Genomic DNA, 25,648 nt, shown 5'->3' on the forward strand with positions numbered 1-25,648 from the left:
TAGCAATAGCAGTGGACTGGATCAATGAGCCACCTCGTAGGTGCTGCTGAGAGCTTCAGGGGTCGTGTAGAAGATTCTCTTTTAAAGTTGCTGGAAGAAATGCTGGTGAGGCTTGATCCTTGGGGCTACCACAACATTTGTGGGAAGTGAAAGGCCAAGGCTGAGCCACTCTGGCTGTCAGGAACCTCACATGAGCCCTTTACTCAGTGCAGACAGCTGTGCCCAGTGCTCCAGCTGTAACATGTGGTGAGTAAAGTGATTGTACCTCTTAGCAGTTGCATGCAATGAGATTGATGCAAGTGAACAAACACCTGGGGTGTATTTTGCCCAGTGATGCAAGTGAACAAACACCTGGGGTGTATTTTGCCCAGTGGGGGATGCGCAGATGTGTATTTTGGCCAGGAAGGTCTGCCAAAACAGTAGTGCTGTCTCACAGTGCCAGTAAAAGAAAGTCACAGTGGTCCTGTTGAGTGTCAAGTTTTGGAAGTTCATCCAGTTCTGCCACATAGAAGGGCAATGTGAGGTGATGGCACAGGAGACTGCAATAAACAAGGTGCAAGATGTTTGCTGACGGCTAGTTTCTTTCATTGGTAATCATCCAGGGGGGAGTGGGATTTTCACTTCATTAAAAATTCTACTATTTCTTGTATGGAAACATAACCAAGAAGGAAAGAGGAAAACATGTTTCAGAACATGTTATTTGGGGTCGCAAAATATTTGTCCCGTTTTTAATTTTAAAAGTATGTATTTTTAAAAATTAAAAACAAACGTAGAAAAAAATTGAAATGTTTCCTTCTAAACATACCTGCTTGGGATATTTTGACAGAATCAAAAATATATGTCATTCTTGAATCAGCCTGCAGCAAAGGACCTGAATAACTCCAAAAGTTTAATTGTATTAAAGTAATACTTCTTGAATGCCTAGAACTTCATAAGGATTTTACCCAGACTTCTAACATACCTACTATGGGATTTAATAAATCATGATCAAAAAGCTTTTCTCATAGCTTTGAAATAAAAAAGGAATGGAAAAAAAATCATTTTGTGCTAAAAACCAATTTTATCCTAACAGTTTACACAGAGTAGCTGTTAGCTGCCTCCGAAAACAAAAAAGCACCAAAAAACCAAACCCAACTGTAATATTTACATCCTTCAAAGTTTTTGAAAGATTAACACACTGCTAATCTCTTCCTTCCCACCCTTATTTAGTGAAATAATCTAATCTTTCACAATAAAATTTGAAAGATTGCGGTTTATGACCAAGCGTGTTATTTACAAACCGTATTTCTGCTGTTGCCATGTGCTGAAGGGCAGCGTCCAGAGGTCAGCCCCAGTCAGCTGCTGCCCTGTGAACAAACCCCATCCAGCACGGTGCTGAGCTGCTTCTTCACGCACGCCAGAGCCCCATTGCCAGCACAGGGAGGTCTGTGGTCCAGGAATGAACACTGGCTCAACTGATGGGTATGTATTTTTTGGCCTTAACTCTTGTTTAGTGGTGCATTATCCCAGGGGAACTGTGCATACATGGGGGTGTCTGTTGACAGGAAAATAAGGAGGATATTTGCCTTCAACTTTCAATCAGTGACAACTGATGTAAATAACATAAGCTAGGGAAATGCAAAAATAACCTCTCATTTTGCGTATTTTAGTTTAGGGACCAAATGTAAATGCACAGTGGTGTGAAGAAAGCTCAGTCCAGCTGAGATCTAAGCATTCTCTAAACAATCTTAACTGATGGTCAGTACTGAGGTGTTCTGAAGAGGAAGCTTTTTAGTTAAAAAATATTCAAGAAGGTCTCAGAAGGATGGCAGCCAATGAGGCCAGAAGGTTTGACAGGAATTGTAGGCAGCTGTTATAAAGGCACAAGGATATGAATCTTTTTGTTTTGCTTTATAATAAATATGGCTGGTTGAAAAACATCCTGAAGAGTCATCCACCTACATTCTTCATCCAAAGAATCAAAGATTCCCAGCTCAAAGGCTATGAGATGTAATTATAGTAAGAAGAGGTTTGGGAAAGCTGAAAAGTCACCATAGCAACCTCCTGGCAAAAATCTTCGCACATCCAAAGTAAAGCAAAATTCCTTTTTATCTGAACGGCCACAGTGAGTTTGAAAGTGTTCTGTGTTCATGGTCATTTTCTGTTTCTGTTCAGGTCATTGTACTTCTTATTCAGAGAGCATTTTTTTTCTGCTCTGAGTCCTGAGTGTTCTCGTCTAAAGACTCCCAGGACAGTTTTGATCAGAAATGGATGTGGGATGCTGATTATGAAATCAGGCTTTGCCTGTGACTTAGTGTTAAAGAGGAGGTGCCCCCACTTGGGTTTTCTGGACCCCTTGCAATAATCTCTAGCAAAGTTAATAAACAACTTGTGTTGAGTAATTAAAAACACTAAACTGAAGACAAAACAGGAAACAGAAAGAAGAAGATGAAGGAAGGGGAGAAAGGGGACAGTGAGGCTTCCTCAATAATTGCTCTGGGGTTGCAGTAGGAACTCCTTCCGTACCATGATACCGTAATGCTGGTTTAACAGGTATAGAAAAAGGATGACTTCTAAAGCACCCATTCTTGAACAGTCCTGCTCTGTCCCATGCTTGAAGAATGGCTTTCCATGCAAGAGTTTATGTAAATACCTGAAACAAAGACACTTGCAATGTGGATTTGAAGAGGCAAGTAGTTCATGCCTAGTAATTTCAGTGATTATGCTCTGCCCATAAAAGAAACAGAGCAAAACCTCCCACTGAGACTGGTGGATAAAGGTGTGTGGGTGCTCTGCAGCAGCTGCTGACCATGAGCAGGTCTGTGCTGCTGCGCAGGGAGAAGGCAGGGCAGAAGGGGAGTCCCTGAGCCATGGGGCAGTTTGGCTAAGTGGTGCTGTAGTGGTCTTTAGAGGAGAAACTTCCAGTCTGGGATGCTTATATAAGGGTATATAAGAGGAGGAGACAGATTTGTCAAGAAAAAGGTGAAGACAGAGGACTGGATTGTTTAGGAGAGTGGAAGAGAGGGACACTTCCATCCTGTTTAGAGACTAGACTATCTAGAGGAGCAGGGTGAACTGCAGCATTGGGAAAGCCTTGGGAAGTTCAGGCTTTCTCTGGTTCCTCTCATCTCCCTACTCAGTTAGGGAGCTGAACTGCTGGGAGCCACTGCCAAAACATTTAAGATCACACACGGTGCTGCTGGAGACAGGGGCAAACCCTCCAGGGTCCTGAGCAAACCATTTCCTTCCTCCAGAGCTAACTCCCTGAACTCAAGACAACCTCAAGGTAGCTGAAGTGACAGCCATGTGGGACTCTCCTTTCCTGGTGTTTCTCACTCCTCTCTTTCACCACGTGTAATCTTTCTCAGTAGCAAGCAGCAGCAGTTAAGTTGATCTTTACATTACAGTGTTACCCACTACAAACAGCTAGAGAGCTGTTGTAGGAAAACTGAAACTAATGCCCTTTACTGCAGCCACTCTTGAATCAGGAACAAGGGAAACACTTCATCTGTTCCTTTCTAATTTGTGTTTTATAATGCTACATGTTCTGGACTTTGCTCTGGGCTAAACTGAATACAACCTGGGGCGTATCACATATTGGAAGCATAGTGATTTTTTTCTTAAACGTTATTGCAGAAGTAAGCAAATCATTGCTGGAATGGTAACGGAGAAGGTTGGGAGGAGAGATTTGTTGTCACAGCAGGTTTTCCAGTACCTAAGGAATGAAGTTTCAGAATGGAAGTCACTTGCTTTTCATTGCCTGACCCACTGAAAACATCACAACGTCCCACCTGATTTTCTCTTCATGTTTCTCTTTATCTATGTTTTGACATCTGCCAGAAGAAGCAGTGTGGAGGACCTGGTAAAAATCTACCTTGATTTCTGTGCTACGCAGGGAGGTGAGTGTTTGAGCAGCACCTTTTTAAAGACTGATGTTTTTAGGAGAAAGTATGAATCACCTGAAATATGTAGGAACTTCTGTTTAGTTACCACAGGCTGGGAGCATAATGATCTATTTCTTAAATGTTATTGCAAAAGTCGCTGTCACAGCACTAAATGGAAAGCTGGATGAAATTTCCTAACTTTCTGTAAATGTTGTAAACTGCAGCTTTAAAAGGAAACTCAGAAAGTGGTTATTAACTCTTTCTCTCTCTCTTTCTCTCTCTCTTTTTTTTTTTTTTTTTTTTTTTAATAATTTTCTAATGTTTATCGTGCACATTGGGACACAAAAGATCAATTTCCATTTTGTCAGTGGTCAGACTGTCGTAACCTTTAGTGGAAAGCCCCAGGTACGGGTTGCATTTGATGTTAAGCCAGGTGACTTCTTTGGGTGGAGTTTGGCCAATTTAGATGATCTGAGGACAAAGTCCTTCCCTTACAGACGTTTTTTATACATATGAGTTGAAGATTTAATCCAGTGTAGTCCTAAACCAATACAAGCCCTGGCATTTGATCCCAGTGAAGTGAGTAGAGAAAGCATACCACCATGGGGGAGAGTGTAGGATGCCAGCACTGAGTCTGGGATGCTCAGGAATCTAGGCTGCTTGTCCATTCACCTGCTCTGGTTTAACTACAGTTGTCTTTGACTTCAGTCAAACTGAAGTACAAAACAGGACAAACTTCTTCTAGCTTAGAGAGGCATCTTTCCATTTTGCTTTAAGTGCTCAGTGTATGTTTATATTCTTGAGCAAGTCTTTCTCCAATTACCAGTGTGTTCCCAGGGCTTAATTAATTTGATGAAAGCTTTTTTGTAGACAAAGGCCAACAGTGAGAAAACAGTTTGTCTGACTGTGCTGTCTGTGTGCAGTCTTGCATCCTGCTTTTCTTCATGCCTCTTGCCCTGGCTGCTGCCCCCTGATTCCCCATCTCACCAGAATCTGTGGCACAGAGCCGTGGACGAGCACTTCAGGCTTTACTTTGCTGGCAGGATTTTCTCTTCATGTTGTCCCAACACTTGTAGGATCTTCACCAATTCAGACATTGACTCCTTTGTCAGAGCAGATTGAAACCAGATAGCAGGTTTGCAGAGTTGTTATGGTTGGACAAAACATGCACTGACAGCATGATTGCCTAGACCTCATCTCTTTTAGAAACTAGCAGAAACCAGAGGGTAATAAAGCTGTTACCCCCACAGAGATTACTGATCTAGTGACTCTGCTCAGTCACAGGGAGTGAGGCCTTCTGGGCTCACTTGCTGCAAATGCCATTTCAGCAACCTGCAGAAAGCAGACTGAATTTCTCAGCCAAGCATGTGTGTAAGTGTTAACATCTTTCTTTCAGAACATGCCTAAAGAATGAAGATGTTCACGTGTAGACCTGGACAGCCCCCTTCTGACAAGGCTTTTTGCATCTTGACGGTTGCTGCTGGATTTTTCCTTCTTGCAGGTAATTCCCCTCAGGATTAGCCATAGGAATGGTGTTGTCAAGTGCCCATTGCTGCTGGCAGAGGCTCACAGCGTACCCCACAGCCCAGGAATTGTGTGCTGTTCCCTTGGTTTGTCCAAACACAGTATATGTATAGAAGTCTGTTTTTTTTTTTTTTTCTTGTTCTGCCCCAGTGCAAGAGTTACCCTTGCCCTGGACCTCTTGCTGCTAACTCCAGCTGGGGCTGGGGTCCTTGCCTAGTATGCATCCCTAAGTATATGCTGGCCTGCAGACTTACAGGTCTGGGCATGATACAATACCCTCTTCTGGTTCAGTCTGGGCCACAGATGAGTCAGTGCAAATGAGAAAATATGAAAAGGTGTGAAATGTCAAGTTTCTGTTGCATCACAAGTGTTCATGTTTGGAGGTAAAAAGCCTTGAAGTTTTGTCATTATTCACCTGTTTCCTTCCTGGGTGTCGTGTCTTTTTTTTTTTTTCTTTCTTTCTCTTTTTACTTTGATCACTGTAAAATATGAACTGTGCATTTAGTTGCTTCTTGGTGTTCTGGGAAAAACATGAAGCTACAGGCAGAACCAAATTCCCCCATAATAATTCAGGTGCTGAGTCAACCATGGTAAGCTGTGCTTCACACATTCAGCACCCTCTCACTCAACCATAGATCTCCAAAGACCAATAATTAGTTCTGTTTTTTTTTTTTTTCTTTTTTTTTTTTCTTTTTTTTTTTTTTTTTCTTATGAATAATGCAGAACACGCAGATAATTTGTGTTTCTAAAATGCACCCTGTTGCACTGGGGTCACTTCCAGCACACAGTGCAGTTGGGGAAAAAATCAGCTCTTTCCAGATAAAGCCCCCATAATAAAAAGACTGCATTAATGTTTAGATCTTGCCAAGTGTACCCACTTTCTCTCAGCTTTGGCTAGAGGCTCCTAATATGTCTGCTGTAAGACATTGGAAGGGCTGACCCCTGAAAGACCTATCTGTCAGCCTGTCTCCGGTAGAGTACAATGGTACTCTGGTCAGTTGTGGGATGGGTGCCAGCTCTGCCAGTCATACATCCCATAATGATTCCCTTCTCTTGGGCCAGCCCATGAGGCCTGGCTTCTTATTGTTTTGATCCCTGATCTGAGGTGGCTGTTTTATGGCCGTTACAACTGCTGCTCTGCTACTCTGCAGAGCTGCATTACTACGGGTGCAGTGGGGTCGCATGCAGACAAGTTTCTTTCTGTGAGTGGGGAGCTGTGGCTGGTGTTACTCAGGGAGGTTCTGGCCTTTCTTAGCAAAACCTGTATGGGTAGGTTGTAAAGATATAACTAGATAATTAAAAAATAAGCAAGAAAAAACTGTCCAGACCAACTTTCTAGAGCCTGAAAGAAGGACCATTCTGATTATTTTTAGTATTAGCAGAAACCCTAACCTAAAGACTAAAAGTCAGGGGTCTGATATGTCACTTGGGAGCCAAACATTCAAACAGGTCTTCTCCCAGAGCATGCCAGACCAATGCCTTCACATTGAACACCCATGCAGCTGTTGGACTATGTGGACCTGAATTCTGTATTTGGTAGGTCTTGAGGGCCTCAGCATTTCCTTTGGAGAATTAAACTCATCTTCTCTTTACTGGTAGTGTGGGTGTTCTCAAAATTAAATTTCAAAAACAGCAGAAACCAGAAATAGATTAAACTTTTATTTCTTTTATTATTTTTTTTTTGTTTAATTGACTTTCAGTGAAGTACCTGAATGAGGTCATGTTGCAGCTTTTTCTTTGAAGTGACACTTCATTTTCCTTCATTACCCTCTTTCCTGATGCTTTTTCTTCTTACAGAAACATGTTCTCTGCGTGGAGAAAGACTGGATTTACTGGGAAGGAATGACAAGTACACATCTCTGATCAACCACAGTGTTCCTAAGCTATGTCAGTTCACTGTGTGCGTTGATCTAAACCGGACTGCTAACACAAGCTCTTGGGCAGCATTTTCCTATGACACTAACAATACATCCACTGACATAAATGACTTAGAGCTTGGTCTCTCTGGAAAAAACAAGCAGTTGAGAATATATCTTTTTGGCACCAGTCGAAACATTGGGATTGATTTAGCCCTTTTCACGTGGTATAGCGTGTGCTTCTTATGGGACAACAGAAAACAACTGCTGGAGGTCTACTGTAATAGTAAGCTCATATATAAAGAAGACATAGACAGCACCGAGTGCCTGAAACCCAGTGGAAGTCTGGTGCTGGGTCACCTGCATAAAAGAAAGGATGGATCTATTGTACAAGTAAGCAACAGTTTCATTGGAAGCTTGTACTACTTCCAAATGTGGGACACTGTGATGCATCAGGAAGAGTTACAGGCCTGTGCTGAGGGCAATATTGTCAGCTGGAAGGAAGAGTACTGGGACTTCGGCGTTCCTCCAATTGCTGACCATCGCCTGCGCTGTGGTGAGTCTCTGCAACAGTTTCTTTCCTTGGGGCTTGTGTGTTGCTGAGGATCGTGCAATTCAGAGACTGGGAAACCCTCCACTGCTCAGGACAATAAGCAGAAGTTGTCTTATATCCTGTGTTACTGCTGTGGGCCTGAGACCAGGAGTGCTCAGGGCTAGCCTCGTGTATGGCTTTCCCCACTCACACCGCATATCTTCTTGGAGCAGATATAGAGGTTGTGGATGGGGGAAAGCTGGCAGAGCCAGGCTCTGCCACCAGAGTCCCTTGGAGGATGCTGGCAGGTGGCATGATTTAGATGAACCTTCTTGTGGTTTGTTGTTCTGCTGGGGTACCAACCTGCTACTCAGCTGGCCTGGCACTGAGTGTTGTAGGTTGAACTCAGAAGCTTTCTTTCAATATGTTTAATAATATTTAACTACAGCCATTAGTTAGATGATAGCAATCACTTTTCCACGAGGCTTCTGTATGTTCTCTTCCCTAGATGGGCATTACTCCATTGAAAAACACTCTTGGTAGCGTTTGGTGGTATCTCACCATTCAGTCCTGATGTCTGTATGTACTAAACAGCAATTAAATTACACAGGATTGAACTAGAGGTCTGAGACTGACTGCTTGACTGACTCATTTACGTAAAGCTTGTGACTGATTAATTTACGTAAAGCTAATGACATGCCATGGTACTTAGGAGCTCAACAATAACAGGATATGCATCTTTACTAGTTTTCTGTAAGATGGTGGTTTCACAGGGAGTGCAGAAGCACAGTCAGAAGTAATTGCTCAGTTTTGGTGCCCAGTTTGAGAATCTGAGAAGCCTCCCACCAGAGAGTGCTTCTCTGTCAAGCACAGCACCTGCAAACTTCACCTCAGCTCCCTGTACACTTTTGCATCTCCTGCTCCAGGTTACATCAAACTGGGTCCCAAGGAAATGAGTAGAACAGGAAACAAACAACTGCTTCTGAAACATTTGTTCAGAGGGATTTCCCCCACCTCTCATTACACACCCCTTTGCTCTGCAGCGAAGAAAAGAGGCACAAATAACAACTGCTGTAAATCACAACCTTCCCATCTGTCTCTTGGCTCCTCGCCCCATTGCCTTTATCCAGGAGGTCCTGTTTCTGCACTGCCTGTTGCCTGAGCTATTTCCTCACTCATGTCACTGGCTGCGGGGCCATGAGGGAGAAGGAAGGCTCGGTACATTTCCCTTTTCCAATTAACACCACTGTTGCCTTTGCCCTTGGGCCCATTTGCACTGTGAGAAAGGTGTGTGCTTGATTTGGCAAGGAGCTGTGAGAGGCTTAGTCATGTTTGCTGATAAAAACTTCAAGAAGTGTAGCACCTAAAATCAAAGGCTCCCCTCAGTGTTCCTGGACTTCGATTGTTCAAAACAGTAACTTGGATGAATTTGAGCAGATTTTTAGTGAGACCAGATATATTGGAGAGAGGCTTTCAGTGGATGGAGCATTGTTTTCCTTTAAAGTACTCCCAAGAACCAAGTGATTTCCTCCAGTTAGGATTCTCCAATGCAGCCTGAGTGGCACATTCAGTCTGGAAAATGTTGGTCCAAGTGTTCAAAGGTTATCAGCAAGAGGAAATCTAAAAGGCACCGAGGCTAGTCTTGCCTATGGTGCCATGTGCCTCTGGGTAGGTGTTTCACATGGGGACAAGGGATGCTAGAATCTGGCGTTTTCCAAGGAGCAAAAGTTAGATGACTATCATAAAGTCCCAGTTGTAAAGGTGTTCATAACATTCAGTAGTGTATGAGAATCAGTCTTGTGTCAGCTCTTGGCAAGACCTTTGCTTCCACTATAAATCTACTGCTTACTTTAATTAGCTGAAATTCATGAGCTAGCTGTTTCACAGAGACAAACTGGCGATATAATAGACAGAGATATCAGTGAGTAGTACAAACAGTCCTGTGTGATAAAATACATACCAAGATTTCAGTCTTACAGGGGAAGCTGCACTTGGATCTAGTTTGTCCATATGGGACCATAACTACTGACTCAAATAGTTATGTCCTATGACAATTACTAGCTGTGAAGTTTTTTGGGTTTTGTTTTTCTCCCTCATATTTATATACTCTGTATACCTGCGAATTGCTTTAGTTGTCAGGGCTTGATTTGATTTAACAATAGACAGTTCATGCAGTTGTGTTGAGAACCTGTGCAGCCTGCTCTGTTTTGGGAATCCTACATTAATTTTGGAAAGACAAGGCACATTTAGGCAAAATGAATGAAACTGTTCATACAAATATAGAAGGAAACAGCCTTGAAAGGGTGTGTTGACTTTAAGTGATATAATTATTGTAGCAATTGCATTGGCTTTACTTGGTACAAGGAGTAAAGTTATTTTCTTCCTTTTTTTTTCCCTTCCCCCCTCCCCCCCCCGGAGTTCTTGAAGATGATCCTTTACTTCTCCAGCTCAGCTGTGCCTTTGCTAAAAGCGTAGAAGTAATAGTGTGCGTTCTTATTCTCTGACTCAGTCTTCATCTTTTCCTCCCCCTACCTCACCCACACACTGATTTCTAATTTTCTTCTTAATTTTAAATAATCTGGGAGAAGAATTAATATACAAAGTATGAAAATTACTGCTAGTAATACAAAATTATGTTTATTATAGTTCGCTTATACATTGATCTAATTTTTACTGCTTCTTTTACTGGAAAAAAAAGCATATTTGTAGGATACCAAATAAACCATTTATTACATTATCAAATAAAAATCCAGAACTGGAACTTCAAGAATGGTGGTGGTACACTATTTTTCTAGCTTTAAATCTCATCTGTCATCACTTCTTAGCTCTTAGTTCGTGAAGGGAATTACATACATGTTAATGAAAGCAAATGAAGTTACAGGATGCAGGTGGCTAGTCCCACACCTGCCTGCTGGTAATGATCCTTGACATGTGAGAATAAACAGATTTTTTTTCTTCAGGTGATAATGAGAAAGAGAGAAAGAAAGAAATTTGAATCTGTGAAGTTGTAATTATGCTTCATTTGTTAGGAGATTAAAACTGCTTTATGAGTCCTGATTAAAATGGATTTGGGTTTTGTTTGGCCATTTCTGTATTTTTTTTATTTTTTTTTTCCCCAGCAGATTTTTTCTGATTCATCCTGACTGACACTGAGTGATATCATACATCACCCCTAAGGCAATGGTTTTGGAAAACAGAACAGAGCCTGCAATCACACAGCTCTATGCAGGCTCCTGTCTGGAGAGAATCTACAGCACTGTGAGAGTCAGGAGGTTATGCTGAACCTCAGGTTTACAAATAGTTTGGCTTATGACTTGATAAATCATAGCTTAATATCGTGTCTGTATTCCTATAAGGAAAGAAAAAGGATTTTTTTCCAAGGATAGGGCATGTCTGCACAGCACCATCCCTTCTGCATTTTCATCACACTTCCTATCTGCCAGGAATTCTTATAGCAAGACACTCATTTTCTTCCACTGTTTCTGACAGCTTGAAGTCAGGGACGAATTATTTGTAGTGTCGTACTGGGGCTCAGGGAGCCCACATCTGCAGCTTCACGTCACAGGAAGGCATATAGGTTTCCACTAGAAGTTTAAACCCTGGGATTAGAGTCACATGGGATGCATGGGTCCCAGGCCCTCCACAGCCCCACAGGTCAGGTACCTGCAGTTTTACTCTGTGCTCTCACAGGAGTGAGTGCTGTGAGAATAGGGAGTGGTTGGTGTGCATGGGTGCTGGAGGATAAAGCACAGGTCTCCAGTTTCAGGTCCTTGTGTTTTCTTTAAAGAATTGTTTTCTGTTTCCTCTGTTTTTTTGTTTGTTTGTTTTGTTTGATTTCTGGTTTCTTGTTTGCTGCATATGTATGCAAACAGTGTTAGTGGATATCGGTAGGAGGTCTGTATATTGAATATCTAGGTCTGTCTTGCAGCTCAATGATTCAAGCCTGCAGATCTTTTCCAAATCAAGAATCAGCAGATAACCATTATTTCGGATTAGGTGTCTGACTGACTGCAAGCTGCTGATTTGAAATGGCAATGTGACAGCTTGGTCCTGGAGTTACTTGCATTTTGCTGGAAGAGTGAAGCAGAAGAGTGAACTGATTCTCATATTTCCAATGGGTTAAGGACCATGGGAGAAGATAGCTTGTGTATTGTGCCTGTTCAGTAGGGTGTTTTGGCTTCAGGTGTCTTTTCAACTTCAAAAAATAATTTGAGCTATTTAGGATAAAACCAGTAGACTATTACTTCAAGCTCTTAACAGCCTGTTTCTGTTATTGTCCATGGATGTGTTGCTCTTGATTTAAATAGGTCAGAGATGGGCTGTTATTTTTTTAAGCAGGGGTGATTCTTACCTTGAACTCCATTAGAGAAAACAATGTTTGATGAAGCATAGCCTTATGCTACTTATTTCCAAGCACTCCTTATTCATACATATTTGGCTTTGTATTCATGTGTTAAGTTTACTTCTCTTAGTCAGAACTATATTGTCATGTCTCTGACAGTCATGTGAATGAAGAAAAAACACAAATCACCAGCATAGCAAGGAAACTGTATCTCTAGAGCAAAATGTTGTGATCACGCCTTTCTTTCATCACTGAGGCCTGTAATGTTACACGGTGATTCGGTTCATTGCAATTTTCTGTAGTACGTGTGAGCAAACATCACCCATTTTGTCCCTGTCTGTCTGATGATGTGGCAGATTGCATGTGAAATGCAAAAATCCTATCTGGTTTGACAAGGTGATTCACTTCAAGGAAAATTAGCTAAGAACAAATTCTCAGAATTCTTTACTTTGAAAATATACAGGCAGGATGGCTGGCATTTATAATGGGAATCCTTATGCCAGGTTATCATTAAATAAAAGTCCATGAATGTCAATGTCTGTTTCAATTTCATTACTTTATGTTAACCCTTTAGCATTCTGTGTTTGGCACATGGGTTTTCCTGAAGAACAGCACAGACTATTCAAACAAGAAGGGAACAGCAAGAGAGCTGCTCTTCAACATAAACAGTGGAGAAATTAAAAACAAAACAAAACCATGCACAGATGTATTTTCCCCCTTTGCCTTTGCTTTACACCTCAGAGGTCCGCAGAATAACAACAGTTTGTGACAATGACCTTTGCCCAAGGACTGTCTCCCTCCTATGAACTATGTTAATTCTTGCTCTTTGTGCCATTGTGGATTCTTAGGCCTTTCAAAATTTTTTTCAGCTGGTTCAAGTGAAGCATCATCAACAACGGCTCCTACGTTGCCACCATTATCTCCAACCAATAGTGCCAATGTTACCATTGCACGTAAGTACTTTCCTAAACAAGACTGTTTTAAATGCTGACCTGGTCATCACTGACACTGGCTGACACCATACACATGACAGTTTAAGACTTGGTCTCATGTTTAAGCTATTGCTGCTTGCAAGGTGTTGTATGTCAGCAAATCTTTCTATCTCTTCTTATGCATTCTTAGCATGTGGTAAAAGCAAAGCTAGTGCACCCTCAAGTATTAAAATCAGCTCAGCTGAAGTGCCTTTGCTTGTTAAATTGTGATAACTTGGCTATGACTTTGGGCCCACAGAGTCCTTAAGTTTCTAGCAACACAGTAGTAATCTAGAGTTAGACTCTTGGAGGGTAGAATTTCCTAAAGAATCTTCATGAATTTGGGAATGGAAAGCATAGCCATGGCTAAAGGGAGGGACAGTGCAGGTATCCTTCTGTGCAAACTATAGGGTTCATCTCACTTCTGTTGTCTTATTACAGTCAGCTTCTATAACGTTGACATGAACTTTTATCTTTTCTACAAAACTGAGAGAGCTCCTGATTACTATGATGCAAGGAAGCTTATAGAAAACTGGGTGAGTAGCTTTCTTTTCTTGTTCTCTTTTATTTCTAGAAAGTATCAGATGATGAGGACAGCTGGTACAGAATGCAAATTTATGGAAGAACACAAAAATAAGTATCCATGTAACAATATCATGGCGTTTCATAATCATGTTATCCAACGCATTTTTAACAGGATAAAATTAAATTCAGAAAGAAGGGAAAAGTGTTGACATTTTGCAAATATTTTTAGCCCTTTTCATTGGAATGTAGAATTTTGATGACAATTTAAATTTACAAGCAGGTTTAGATAAAACACTGATAAACAAGTTAATAAAAATTTTATCATTTTCTTTCCAGTTTAATATCATATTCACTGGAGGAGAATTTGTTGTGACGAACCTTAAAGTCAGGTAAGCCTCTTGCTGTATAGTGATGTCACGTTGACACTACGTCCTTTGAGAGAAATAGCAGCCATGTTCCAAATACCCATATAACATATGACCAGTCCTGTGACAGTGGTGTAAATCAGTCCCCCAGATCTATACAACTGTGATCATTTGTAGCACCCACATTTTGTTTATGAGGCTCACTTCACCTGAAAATATATATCCTGCCTAATGCAAGGCAAGTATCTGCTGCCAAACTAAGAATTCATCTTTGGCCATATAAATTGGCTCATGATGAAGATGAAGCCTTTACTGCCTCTGTGGTATGTGAGCAATGAGTCATGTGGGCTGATGTATCTTGTGTGCCATCATGGCAATTCAAAGTGTGTAGAAATTGGTATTTGTGGGAGACAGAAAGGAGGGCAGAGTGCTGGCATCTGCAGAATTCACATTAGTACTGCTGAACCCCTGTTTCAATGATAGTATGTGAGTGCAAGAGAAGTTGAGGGTCACATCCATCCATAGAGCAAGCATCACAGACCCGTATGGGCTGTCCAGGTTGGATAAGTAGGCACACACTGGTTCTTGTCATGGCAGGGTCTAATGAAAGTACAGTACAATTCCAAAACCCTGCTCAGAAACAAAGGCATTTTGCCCAGGACTCCAATTATGTACCTTCCAAACCAAAAGATATTTTTAGGTGATAGCATAATGGAACATGTTATATCCATATGCTTAATATCAACTAATTATTTTATTCTGGTTTGCTTGCAGGGCTAATTCTTCACAAAGCAGTGTCTATAAGATGACTCAAGTATGTAACTTGTTATTTTCTAATATTAAAATTTACTTTCTCTTATCTTTTTACAGAGGATATAGTAGTTGTATGGTCTAAATGCTGATACTATTGTGTTACATAGAAAGTATTAAATATAATGTATCCCATGTAAGTAATTGGGCAGGAGAATCACTGTGTCTCAATAAATATTGAAATGGTCTTCGTAAGACCAAGGAAAGCAGGATGTGTTCACCATTATTTTCAAGCAGTCTACCTTGGAATAGCCTTCTGATGAGCAAGCTTACTGCACACTGCAAGATACAGATTTAATCTGCTTTCTGTATGAATTAGCATCCACGCACTGTGACGTTCTATTTTTTCTTGATTTACATCCAAAAGTACTGTGAAATGAAGGCTACTCTAGATAATAAGGTTCTAATAACGTTTAAACCAATATGGCTCTATTTTAATGAACACACGGAGTTTCTACTGTTGATTCTAACCAGCTTCTAACTTTTTGTGTCCTATGAAAACTGAATATGAAGGCAAAGCAGATATCACAAAGGTAAGACACATGGTTATGAACTGGATTTTCATAGTTCATACTAATTTAATAAGAAAATTCTGCCTCCTGCTATGAGCCTGCTCATAAACAGGGTGAGAAAACATTATACCCCTTCTTGGCTATTTTAGTTTCAGTTTTAGTTTTTTATTAAGTGGGAACCTCTAGCTGTCTAAAACAGAAAAACACGTGTGGAGTCAGATTCACAGTACTGCTTGACTTGGGGAAATGTATTTGAGCATCCAAGGTTTCCCTCTCACACCCCATATCTGGGAAGTCTTGAACTGATTCCATGGCAAGCTGGGAGGTTTGTGCTGCGCTATTAGAGTTGGCTGTGAGCAGTGTCCTTCACTGAGGCCAGAACAGTGAGTGGAAGACTGCATTGCTGGACAGTGCCCAAGAAGTCTGCCAGGATGAATCCTGCACCTCTTCTGGAGGAAATCCTAATTGCCTTCTGACCTCAGGCCAGAAGAGCAGAGGGAACTGAGTTCCCATCACCTTCAAAGGGTTGTAAATGGTTACCCCAAAGGCCATGCTGAGTGGGGAACAACCAAGTAGAAACAGGAGTGAGTTGGAAACACTTGAAACATCCCACTCGTAAGAAAGTCTCATAGGTTAGCCCTCAGTTAACTTAGAGGTCTATTGAGGTAATCCACCCACAACTGAGAGCTTGAAACTTGTTTGTTCTTTCTGCCATGTCTGAAGCCACTCAAAAGAGAGAGACAGTCTTTCCAAATATGCTTGAATCAGCAAACATACTTGGCCGTTACAAGGAGAAAAAGATGGAAACTAATGGAGACACTGACAACAGTTAGTTAAATCTCTGTTTTTTCAGGGAGCCTTGGAGTCTGCCGCTTCTGTTTGGACACAGGGGTACAAAAATACCTCATTGTTTTATGACTAGCTCACTCTGAACATTAGAACTTGGTTAAAAAATGCTTACTTGTCACAGAGATTTTTCTTTGCCAAGATAACATGATTAGGAAACTTTTTGAGGTATTTACTGTGAAACTATAAATAGATTCTTGTACCTGCATTCCCAGTAATTTGTACTTTGTAAAGCATTTCAAGTGATAAGGTACTAATGTACATAAGAAGTGGCATTTGGTGACGTTTGCTGGAGGACAACACTTATAGTGAACAAAATACATCAATTATTCAATTCAATATAATTTTCTGTGTTATTCTTTAATTTTGTAGCCAGTAAAATTATAAGGTATAACTGTGAAAATTACTGCTATGGTAGCTTTGTTTATTTTGTGCTATATTTCTAGCTATGTCTGTAAGGCCATTATAAAGGCCATGTCACTTGAAACACAAGATGTGCTGATTCTCAAGATAAAGCTCTTATTGAATGACACTTATGAAGATGGACTGTTATCATTATATGTGAGACCTGAAGATGTGGCTGTCAGGCCAATAGGTAATACTTCATTAAAACCTCGATGGAAATCATATGCTTTGTAACTCTAGCTGCAAGTGTTTTATCAAACTGAAACTTTGTGGAGATGTTAGAGCTAGAAAACGTCCCTCCAAGTATCCAAACTGACCTTATCTGATACACAAGCTATAGAATGCAATGCAATGACAAGGTAGGCTAAACCATGACTCCTGGTACCGAGGCAGGTGTGAGCACCTTTGCAATGAAGGCAAGGGCAGACTGATATGGCTGCATATCTGGGAGCCCCTGCTCATAGGCGGTGCCCCAGGTTCTGGCTATTGAGGGAGACATGAGCCAAACACTGAAACCAAACCCACTGCATGCACTCTTTTAATGCTAATGTTTATTGGATCAAGCCTCAAATTGTAAATAATCTCTTTGGTTTGGTTACAATCTTTATCAGTCCTTACAATAAGGCAGAGATAAGGGTTAACAGACTGTACCTGAAATTCAAAAACATATTTTGTACCTAAGACTTACAAAAGGTCAAGCATAAAAGTGCAAGCCTGAAGGAAAAGACATTGATGGGATAATGAGAGGTAGTGTGAAAGTAGCTTCAGATAGATTAGAGAAGACCGCAGGATGTACTGTCATTAAATTACAATTTATGATGTTGGGAAGGTAGCATTTCACCTGAGAACTGACCTTGTCAAACAAAAAAGAAAAAGGCCTCAGAAGAACAGACAAAATATTTAGGCAAAATGTTTTATTTCAGCCAGTAAACTTGTTAAAACAATCCCATCCAGCTTACAAAAGAAGTAAAAAATTACAGCTCAGTCTCAGAAGGAGTGGAAGTCCAGAACGGGACAGCTGGTCCCTGGGTGCCAAGGAATTCTTCTTTTTGAGTAATGAACCTTTTTAAAAGAGCTTTTTCTATTTCTTCCTCAGTACTAATGGACTGTCCAGAGAGCTTTTCACAGACAAAATACAAGGGTAATTATTCCTGGCCGCTAACAAGTCCAGCTACCAAAGCTGAGGTCAGCTGCAACAAAAACCCTCTAGAGTCTGCTCAAAGGAGTTGGTGAGTGACGAGATCATCTCATTTTGGCTCTTGCAGGGCAAACAGGAGGGTGTGCAAGGCTTCCTGTGATGAGAGTCCAGATGGTCATCTGTAATGGCACATGACAGTGACATGCCAAGGAAAACGGAAAGTATACAGGGCCAGTCCAGTGTAGGATGCAGGAAAAGGGAGTATTGCATCATTTCCATCACCTGCAGCAAGTGCAAGCCAGCATAGTAGGAAGCTGACTTTCTGCTTTAGCAGGGAGAGGAAACAGATGCACTGTAGCATTTGTGCCTTCCATTCATGGCACATTGCCCTCCAATGGCAGAATGTCACTATCTCTAGGAGCATTTCAAATTGCTCTGGCATTTGGGCTCTGCTCCTACTGTGCTAAATGACTGCTAAGTCAGGTCTCACTTACAAGTCAGTTTTCAAAATTGGGCCAATTAATTACATTTTTAGGTACTTAAATATAGGGAACATAAAAAAACGCATATTTTTTCATATAACTTAATGTGCAGTGTTTTCATGTTTCAGTGGAATTAACATTGATCTTGAGCAAGCTTTTTGGGAAAAACCCAATACGACTGAATGTAAATTACTGGAAGAACTTCCAAATAATATCTTAGATCTTCATGATATCACTATAACAGACGGTAAGCTACCAGATATTTCAGTGACACAGTGAATCAAAGTAGAATGCTTATATTTAGATAATGTGTATGTTGGATGTCTGAAAAACTGAAGTTACAAGGTTGTGTTACGTGCAACCTACTCACTTGGTCATCCTAAAATGCTTTTAATGTAAATGAATTTCACATTTGCTTCAAAATTCTCTAGCTATTACTCTGAAGACATTTAGATTTAGAACTAAATAAGTAACAAGAGAATAATATGACAGGTTTTGCCTGTCTATACATTCCCTGTTACCATGTCAAAGGACTTCATGTTCTGTAGACCGCATGCAAATAAACACAAATTAGCACATGGAATTTGAAAGTGTATGCACTAATTCATGTGATATACAAGGTGACCATTACCACCCAGTTATATTTCTTTTTAAAACTGTGCCAAACTATGCAAGCTTTTTGAATGATGTACAAAACCAATACCATAGTTTATCCACCTACGCAGCAGTGGCATCAATAAATAGATCATTGAAAGATATCTGCAGTTGCATAGTCTCTCTGATTCCCAGGGGTAATGCTCTCTTTCTAGGAAAAATTTACAGAAGAATGATGATATAATGAATGGCAAATACTTATTTTTCAAACTATACCATTCATAATTTGATTTTGCTGCTATACCAGTTAGCAGTATTTGGGTTGAGGGAGAGTCTTGTTTAATTTTGAGCTCACAAATGCTTGTAAACACGATCAAAGTTAAAACTAAATAGTATTTACAGATAATCTTTATTACCCAAAAGCAGGTGATAATATTCTTATGAAAACTACATTGTTTTCCCCCTTTAAAATATAACCTGAGACATCCAGATTTTGCTTTGAAGTTTTTGACGGTTTCATGTGGAGGGCATATTGACGTATTTTTGGGTCATAATTTTGTAATAGGCCAGAAGCATTATGACCATATGGAAACAGAGGAAAAGCACACTCTGCCCTCCTGCTTTAATGTGGAGACTTGTAGTATGGCTGTGCTGCATAAATCATCTGTTTCTTTCTTTTTTTTTTTTTTTTCAGAGAATGCACAAGATGTTGTACAGCATATTTTAGATCTCTTGCTGGATGCAACACTGGATATGAAAGAATTAGAAACCATTGCAAATAAAATTTCTGATGTTGTGAATTTAGAAGATATAAGTGTGACACTTGCAGAGGATGTATTGACTATATTGAACTATATTTTACTTCAAGAAACAGAAGATAAGAACATTAGAAAAATGACCAATATGTAAGTAATGTCACTGCACATAAGCAGCTTCATAATCTAAAGTGGAAACATGGGGAAATTCATGCTTTTTGTCTGTTAAACAATTACCACAAGAGTTAGCAATTTTCCATACTTGGATCTTTGATATTTTTGTGGTTCCTAGGGATAGAAATTGTTTTCTATGTGTTGTCCAAGGTGCTTTTACCAGAACCCGTTCTGTAGAAGTCCTCATCACAGAGTTGTTGTATGTGAGATCTCATGCTGCACGCAGATCAGGGAGACTGACTAGCTGGCACCTCATCTCAGAGGAGGTCTTTACAGGTCAGCATGGAGACATGCATGACACAGCCTGGATGATTCTATGATAACTCATTTGCTTGCAGTCAACTGACCCTGTGCCAAACAAAATGCCACCTGTCCTGAGTCGGTTCCATCCTGCTCTAGTGAGTGCTCTTTGTGATCATACACCAGAGCAGAGGTTTTTATCTGATTGTCTCCTGTCTGGGTACTATAAAACTAGGATAATATTTCAAGAGATGTGTTTTTTTTTTTTTTTTTTTTTTTTCTTGCTGTTGCTCCTAATAAAGTATCCTGGAGACAACTGAGAAGATAGGCTATAAGATGGCTTACACAGAAAGAAATGCATCAGTCATAACCACGTCCTTGGCTTTGCTGGTGATGCGTCCAGATCCCAGTGTATTTGAAGGACTGGCCTTTGGTATCACCTCATATGACCAAGGAGTGGATCTCAAGGTGAGAATAAGCATCAGCTCATGGACTACTGACTAAACCAGGCAATTCCTGTTGCTGTTTTGTACTGTTGTGTATTTGACTAGAGGAAGGCAGCTCTGAGTATGTCATTTCTTTCCTGCAGATCGATGTTCAAGAAAACTCCTTCAAAAAGGCATTGGCCTCAGTGTTTTTGCCAAAATCACTGAAGACATTCTTAGGGGATGAGTACTCTGACCCAGAAAAGCATCCAAAGATCCAGTTTAATTTTTTTGGCACAACTTCACTTTTTGTGGTAACTGTGATTTCTAACAAATGCTAACATGGTAGCAATTGGTTCAGCTGTCCTTAATGTGTACAAAAGAAAAATCCCAACAGTGTAATCTGTTTTAGGCACTTTAGCATCAGACTAATGGAGCACTGAGAAATGTGCAGGGAAAATACGTCCAAGCAGCAAAACCTTCTCAGTTGTGACAATGCTCTAAGAGGTGTCTGGAGACCGTAGGTGTTTTCTTCATTTTCTGTAGCTGATGTTATTCCAATACTTTTGTTCTGTAGGAAAAGAACATACCCTAATCTTCCTCTAGGAAATAGTAAACTCTTGCTTAAAAAACAGATATGGTACACATCAAATGTCATGAAAATAATTTCAGGATTTCTTTCTCCATCAAAATAATAGCAGTAGTAATATGCAGCATTTAGGAATGTTCTAATATTTGCTGTGTTTTCCTAACTCTGGGGCATGAATGTAATCTAAAAAGGAAGACGTTTCTTTTGGTATGATGAAACATATGTTATGCTGAGCAATGCTTTTCACACAGAAGAAGCATTCACAATCGTGTCTACTGTCTAATGAGCTAAATGATGTACAACTGAATGTTTTGATGTACTGAAATGGCTATGCAGCTTTCTGAATCCAGCTGATGCATCTGAAACTGTGTTCTGCTTCTGCTGATGTGGAGACTCTCCCTGAATTTGCTACTAACTACATTTTCCAATTAAGTAGAAAGTAGCTAAAGTATATCAGGCATCCCATGGTGTTTAGCTGATCACAATTTCCAAGCAAGACAGTTTAAAAAAATGGAAACAGTAAAGGGCACGATTGCTGGTAACTTAAATGACTTGGAATTGTTTGCATGTATGCATTTTTCCACTGCAGGATGACAGTTTACAGAAGGAGAGGCTGAACACTTACGTTGTGAGTGCCAGCATTGAAAATTCACTGATTCAGAACCTTAATGAACCTGTGAATATAACTCTTCAGCACATAGACCAAAATACGGTAGGATATGTTCATTTAATCAGAGAGTTGTTGAAATAGAAACTATTTCACTTATCCTTAAAATAAACTGGCAACTAGTCAGATAAGTTTAAAATTTTTGCTGACTGACCTCTCCATCAACTAAAAGATTGACAATCCTCACAAATCTCAGTGGCTTATTTCATTCTTGCAGGTTAGTAAAGCTTGTGTCTCCATGCTAAATCCATGCGAGAAGCAAGGGACGTTTTTCTTGTTTTATCTGAGCAATTCTTTTCAAGGAATAATTGATTTGCTGAAAAATGGCAGCTTGGGTTTGACTGAAATGTGGTTGCTCCTATTTCAGCCAATTGTTTTAGTCACCAGGAGGGGCAAATTTCAAAAAATTCAAAAACATTGCATAGATGTTTTCAAAATTACTTTGCTTTGTTTTCTTTCAAAATGATGTTTCAAAAATAAAAATCTATCTTAAATTGCTTTTTAGTGGGCATGGGTCCAACTTGTTGAATGAGTTCCTCCTTAGCATTTTGGTGTTGCAAATGTTTATGGTTCAGTCTCCACACAAACACATTGCAAACTGAGGGCAGAACAAAATTACTCAATAAGATGAATTTGATTAAAGTTCAAGTTAATGACAGCTTGAAAATGCCGCTTTTTTGGCAATATGCTCTTTACATACAGTTCTAGAAAACAAAAATTTCATCCAGATATCCTCTCTCTTCTGTCATTTTTACTCCACCAGGCCATCTGGCACCTCTCAGATTTTTTTCTTGACCTTTTAAAAATATCCTAATTAAATATTTAATGAGCTATCATCCTAACCTACATCTTTGGCTCTTTTCCTAATTATATTTGGCAGTCTACAGATCACAAGTCTTAACAGCTTATCTGTTAGGGTGGCTTCCTGTAAACTCTGTGCCTTACCAAACTTTATTCATAATAAAGGAAAAGGAATCTGTGCTTTGGGAAAGTTTGCTGCAGCATTATGAGTAATAAAATAGAATGTCCCCAAGAGCAAACATTGCATTAAATATCCGTTTAAATTTGTTCATCTGCTTGTGACCTACAGGCAAGCTTTATTTTCTCTTAGGTCTCTTTCCTGACTGATTTCAGAGAGAAAGCAGAAACACTGAAATTGTGAAATAAAGGTTTTCTTATCTTGAGGTTATTACTATTGTTGTTATTTTTTATCATGTAAAATCTCAGGTTGTTATTCTAGGTCTTAGTCATAACTTCTGAATTGCACCAGTAATTAGGCATGACACCTCAGATACCACATGAAGCCAAAGAGGTCAGACATAGGAAACAATCTAAACTGGACAACTTGTCAGCTTTTATGCCTAAACAGACAATGAAAGGTGCAGAAGGACTGGTAAAACCAGGAAAATCACTGACTGCTGTGATTTCACTTAGTAATGGGGAAGGCAAAAATGGGGACCCTCTGCTGGTTTTCAGTGCCATGGATGAGTGCACCATATCCCAGCTGCTTTCCAGGGACCAGCTGTCTCACTGCTGCTGAACCGCAGCATTTTCAGTAACCTACAAACCCTCTGAGGCACTACTGTGCTACTGATCAGAGACCAAACTCTCCTAATTCCTCAGTGGGCTTTCTTGTCAAGCAGTGCAGGGGAAGATAAATCAAAGTGCCATTGTTATAAATCTGGATTACAAGCAAAATGCACTGTCTGCAAGTGCGAACGATGCACAGATGTACTGAATAAATGTCACAGCCTCTTTTTTCTCTGCTTTCAGGGTAATGCAGCAGTGCACTGTGCCTTTTGGGATTTTCAGAAGAACAGTAAGTGCTGTGTACAGAGCTGTCACACTTGCTGTGTCACCAGAGCCTTTGGCTCCTTGACGTGGCGTTTGAGACTTTGAGTCTGTGCTCTTCGATGTGGCCCCTTCTGTTTTGCTCCTTTCCACTGGCACTGATACCTCAACAATTGACATTACTGCTAGTGGTAATGTGTCTGGCATTGTACAATGGTGCATCCACACAGATAAGAAGAGTTACTCTAAGAAAAATCAAAAGTGCTAGGAAACATCAGATGACTTCTCACAGTCACTTCAGGGAAGTCATTTGGGGTTTTGCTGTGGTCGAGCCTTGGATATGGCTCTGAGAGTAAACAGACACAGAAAGATAACCATGTATTGGGTTAACAGCTCATATGGGGGAGGATTCCCAATTATTAGCATTAGATTTTATTTATTTATTTAACAGAAGTTTAGATTCTGAATATGCCATGCATGCCACATAAATAGGGTCATAAATTTAATGTTACTAGGGAAGATGTGGCTTTTTCAATGTTACATGCTGTCTAAACAATTTCTATGCCCTATAAATATCTTGCCTTCTATATTTCCATACCCTGCAGTACAATCTAGTCAAATGGACTTACCTTCTTGCTTTCTCTGTGTGCAGGCATGTAAATGACTTTAAATATTTCTTCATTCCACCAGAGGCTTTCATCCAAGTTTTGAGATTCTCAGGCAAATATGTAAGATGTGTTCCTGTGTGAAATGTCACTTGTGTGCTGCTAAATGACCCTGCAATCTGTACTAACTTGAGCTCATCTTCACACATTCTGCATGCTGCAGAGCTATAAATGACTGAGCATGACTAACTCTACTTAAAAATCTCTTTTTCTATATTACACAGATGGACTGGGTGGTTGGAATACATCAGGGTGTGAAATGGAATATACAGATATGAATTACACAATCTGTTTTTGTAACCATCTTACCCATTTTGGAGTCTTGCTGGTAAGTATTCCATGAATCATCTCCAAAAAAGTCCCGTGGCACTAGACAAAGTCATCACTAATTTTGGGGAGAGATGGGAGATTCATATCTATACTAGCTGTTAGTTATCTGCAATTTTGCCAAAATTGATAACAAAAAACAAAACAGTTGTAATAATTTTTATGGCATAAAGTCCTCTAAATGTCACTCGCTTCAAGACAAAATCATTTTATGGATGTGTTTTGTACTTCTTTGCAAATGTAACTGAATACATATTAATGCCTTATTTGCTGCATTGGAAATACTGTGTTAAATTTATTACCTACCAGTTGGCAACTAATGATATTACATCCTTTCTGTAGCTTTGTCTACACTCCCTCAGGAAGGTAAATTTAATATAAATATGGGAGATATCATTAACAATCATCTCTTGGCAGGAAAGGCAATATTTTAATACACAGAAAGCTGCCTCTGAAAGTCAGATGTCAAAAAATGAGAGTGCAGAGATGGCTGCCTGAGAATGGATTGCAACAAATGCATAGGAATAGGAAAGTTCAAAGCAAACTGAGTAAATAGTTGAGAATTGTTTCATGTCCGTAGAACCCAACCTACCGGATAAAGGCTGTCCTGTCCCTTCCCTGTCAGATGCTTGCCCAGCCTCCCCTAGAGGTCAGCATTGCCCTGCTCAAAAAGAGGCACGAAAGCCCTCTCTAGGCTTTAAAAATGTGACTTCTGCAAGAGGAAATTTAGATGTTACAGATTTTAGACAACTTGCTGAAGCTGCTATTCAAGCAAACAGAAATCAGTCTGATTTTAAGAACTCGCCTCTTTTTCACTTCCATTTAAGCAATAAGCATGGATACAAGTATTTAACGGCACTAAGTCTATCATACACCAGCTATTTAGGTTACTTGTTTGAAGCTCAAAGTTTCACCAAAGAGGAGAGAAACTGTAGCAGGAAACGTCAAAAATCACATCAATATCGCTCCTGGCAACAGCTGGGAGAAGCAAGACCCAGCCTCCCAGATGACTTTTGCAGGGTGATGCTTTCTGGATGTGGAGAGTCCTCCTACACTCCAAGACATTTAGCAAGTTTATGCAGTTTCCCAGCATGGCAACTGCCAGTGAAGCAAACCAGAGCTTCTCCTACAAAGCAAGCTCCCAGTTGAACAATGTTGGTGAGATACTGGAATTCTGAATTTCTGGCTTCTGAAGTACAGCTTTTCTAGCTTCACAACTAAGTATTAGATATTTTAAATACTGAATATAG

At 40.1% G+C, this 25,648-nt stretch overlaps 1 protein-coding gene across 3 annotated transcripts in view; it reads left to right on the forward strand.

Moving 5' to 3' along the window:
* The first annotated feature begins 1,309 nt into the window (after positions 1–1,309).
* ADGRG4 (adhesion G protein-coupled receptor G4) overlaps positions 1,310–25,648 on the forward strand; it is a 30,987-nt gene continuing 6,648 nt past the window's right edge. Inside the window, exons 1-18 of one of the 3 annotated variants that reach the window (XM_013103584.5) lie at positions 1,310–1,461; positions 3,820–3,878; positions 5,260–5,364; positions 7,185–7,799; positions 12,987–13,070; positions 13,530–13,624; positions 13,950–14,002; positions 14,753–14,792; positions 15,302–15,321; positions 16,593–16,741; positions 17,648–17,780; positions 18,300–18,418; positions 19,460–19,670; positions 20,237–20,402; positions 20,524–20,673; positions 21,538–21,660; positions 23,389–23,434; positions 24,296–24,399. In XM_013103584.5, the coding sequence (XP_012959038.3) occupies positions 5,274–5,364; positions 7,185–7,799; positions 12,987–13,070; positions 13,530–13,624; positions 13,950–14,002; positions 14,753–14,792; positions 15,302–15,321; positions 16,593–16,741; positions 17,648–17,780; positions 18,300–18,418; positions 19,460–19,670; positions 20,237–20,402; positions 20,524–20,673; positions 21,538–21,660; positions 23,389–23,434; positions 24,296–24,399 (2,199 nt within the window). In that variant the 5' untranslated portion in view covers positions 1,310–1,461; positions 3,820–3,878; positions 5,260–5,273. Of the gene's footprint in view, positions 1,462–3,172; positions 3,266–3,819; positions 3,879–5,259; positions 5,365–7,184; positions 7,800–11,380; positions 11,430–12,986; positions 13,071–13,529; positions 13,625–13,949; positions 14,003–14,752; positions 14,793–15,301; positions 15,322–16,592; positions 16,742–17,647; positions 17,781–18,299; positions 18,419–19,459; positions 19,671–20,236; positions 20,403–20,523; positions 20,674–21,537; positions 21,661–23,388; positions 23,435–24,295; positions 24,400–25,648 lie in introns of those variants that run through there. The other 2 variants (XM_072042975.1, XM_021275257.3) reach the window with 2 other exon arrangements.

Source organism: Anas platyrhynchos, chromosome 10 (genome assembly GCF_047663525.1).
Source record: "Anas platyrhynchos isolate ZD024472 breed Pekin duck chromosome 10, IASCAAS_PekinDuck_T2T, whole genome shotgun sequence".
Taxonomy (NCBI): domain Eukaryota; kingdom Metazoa; phylum Chordata; class Aves; order Anseriformes; family Anatidae; genus Anas; species Anas platyrhynchos.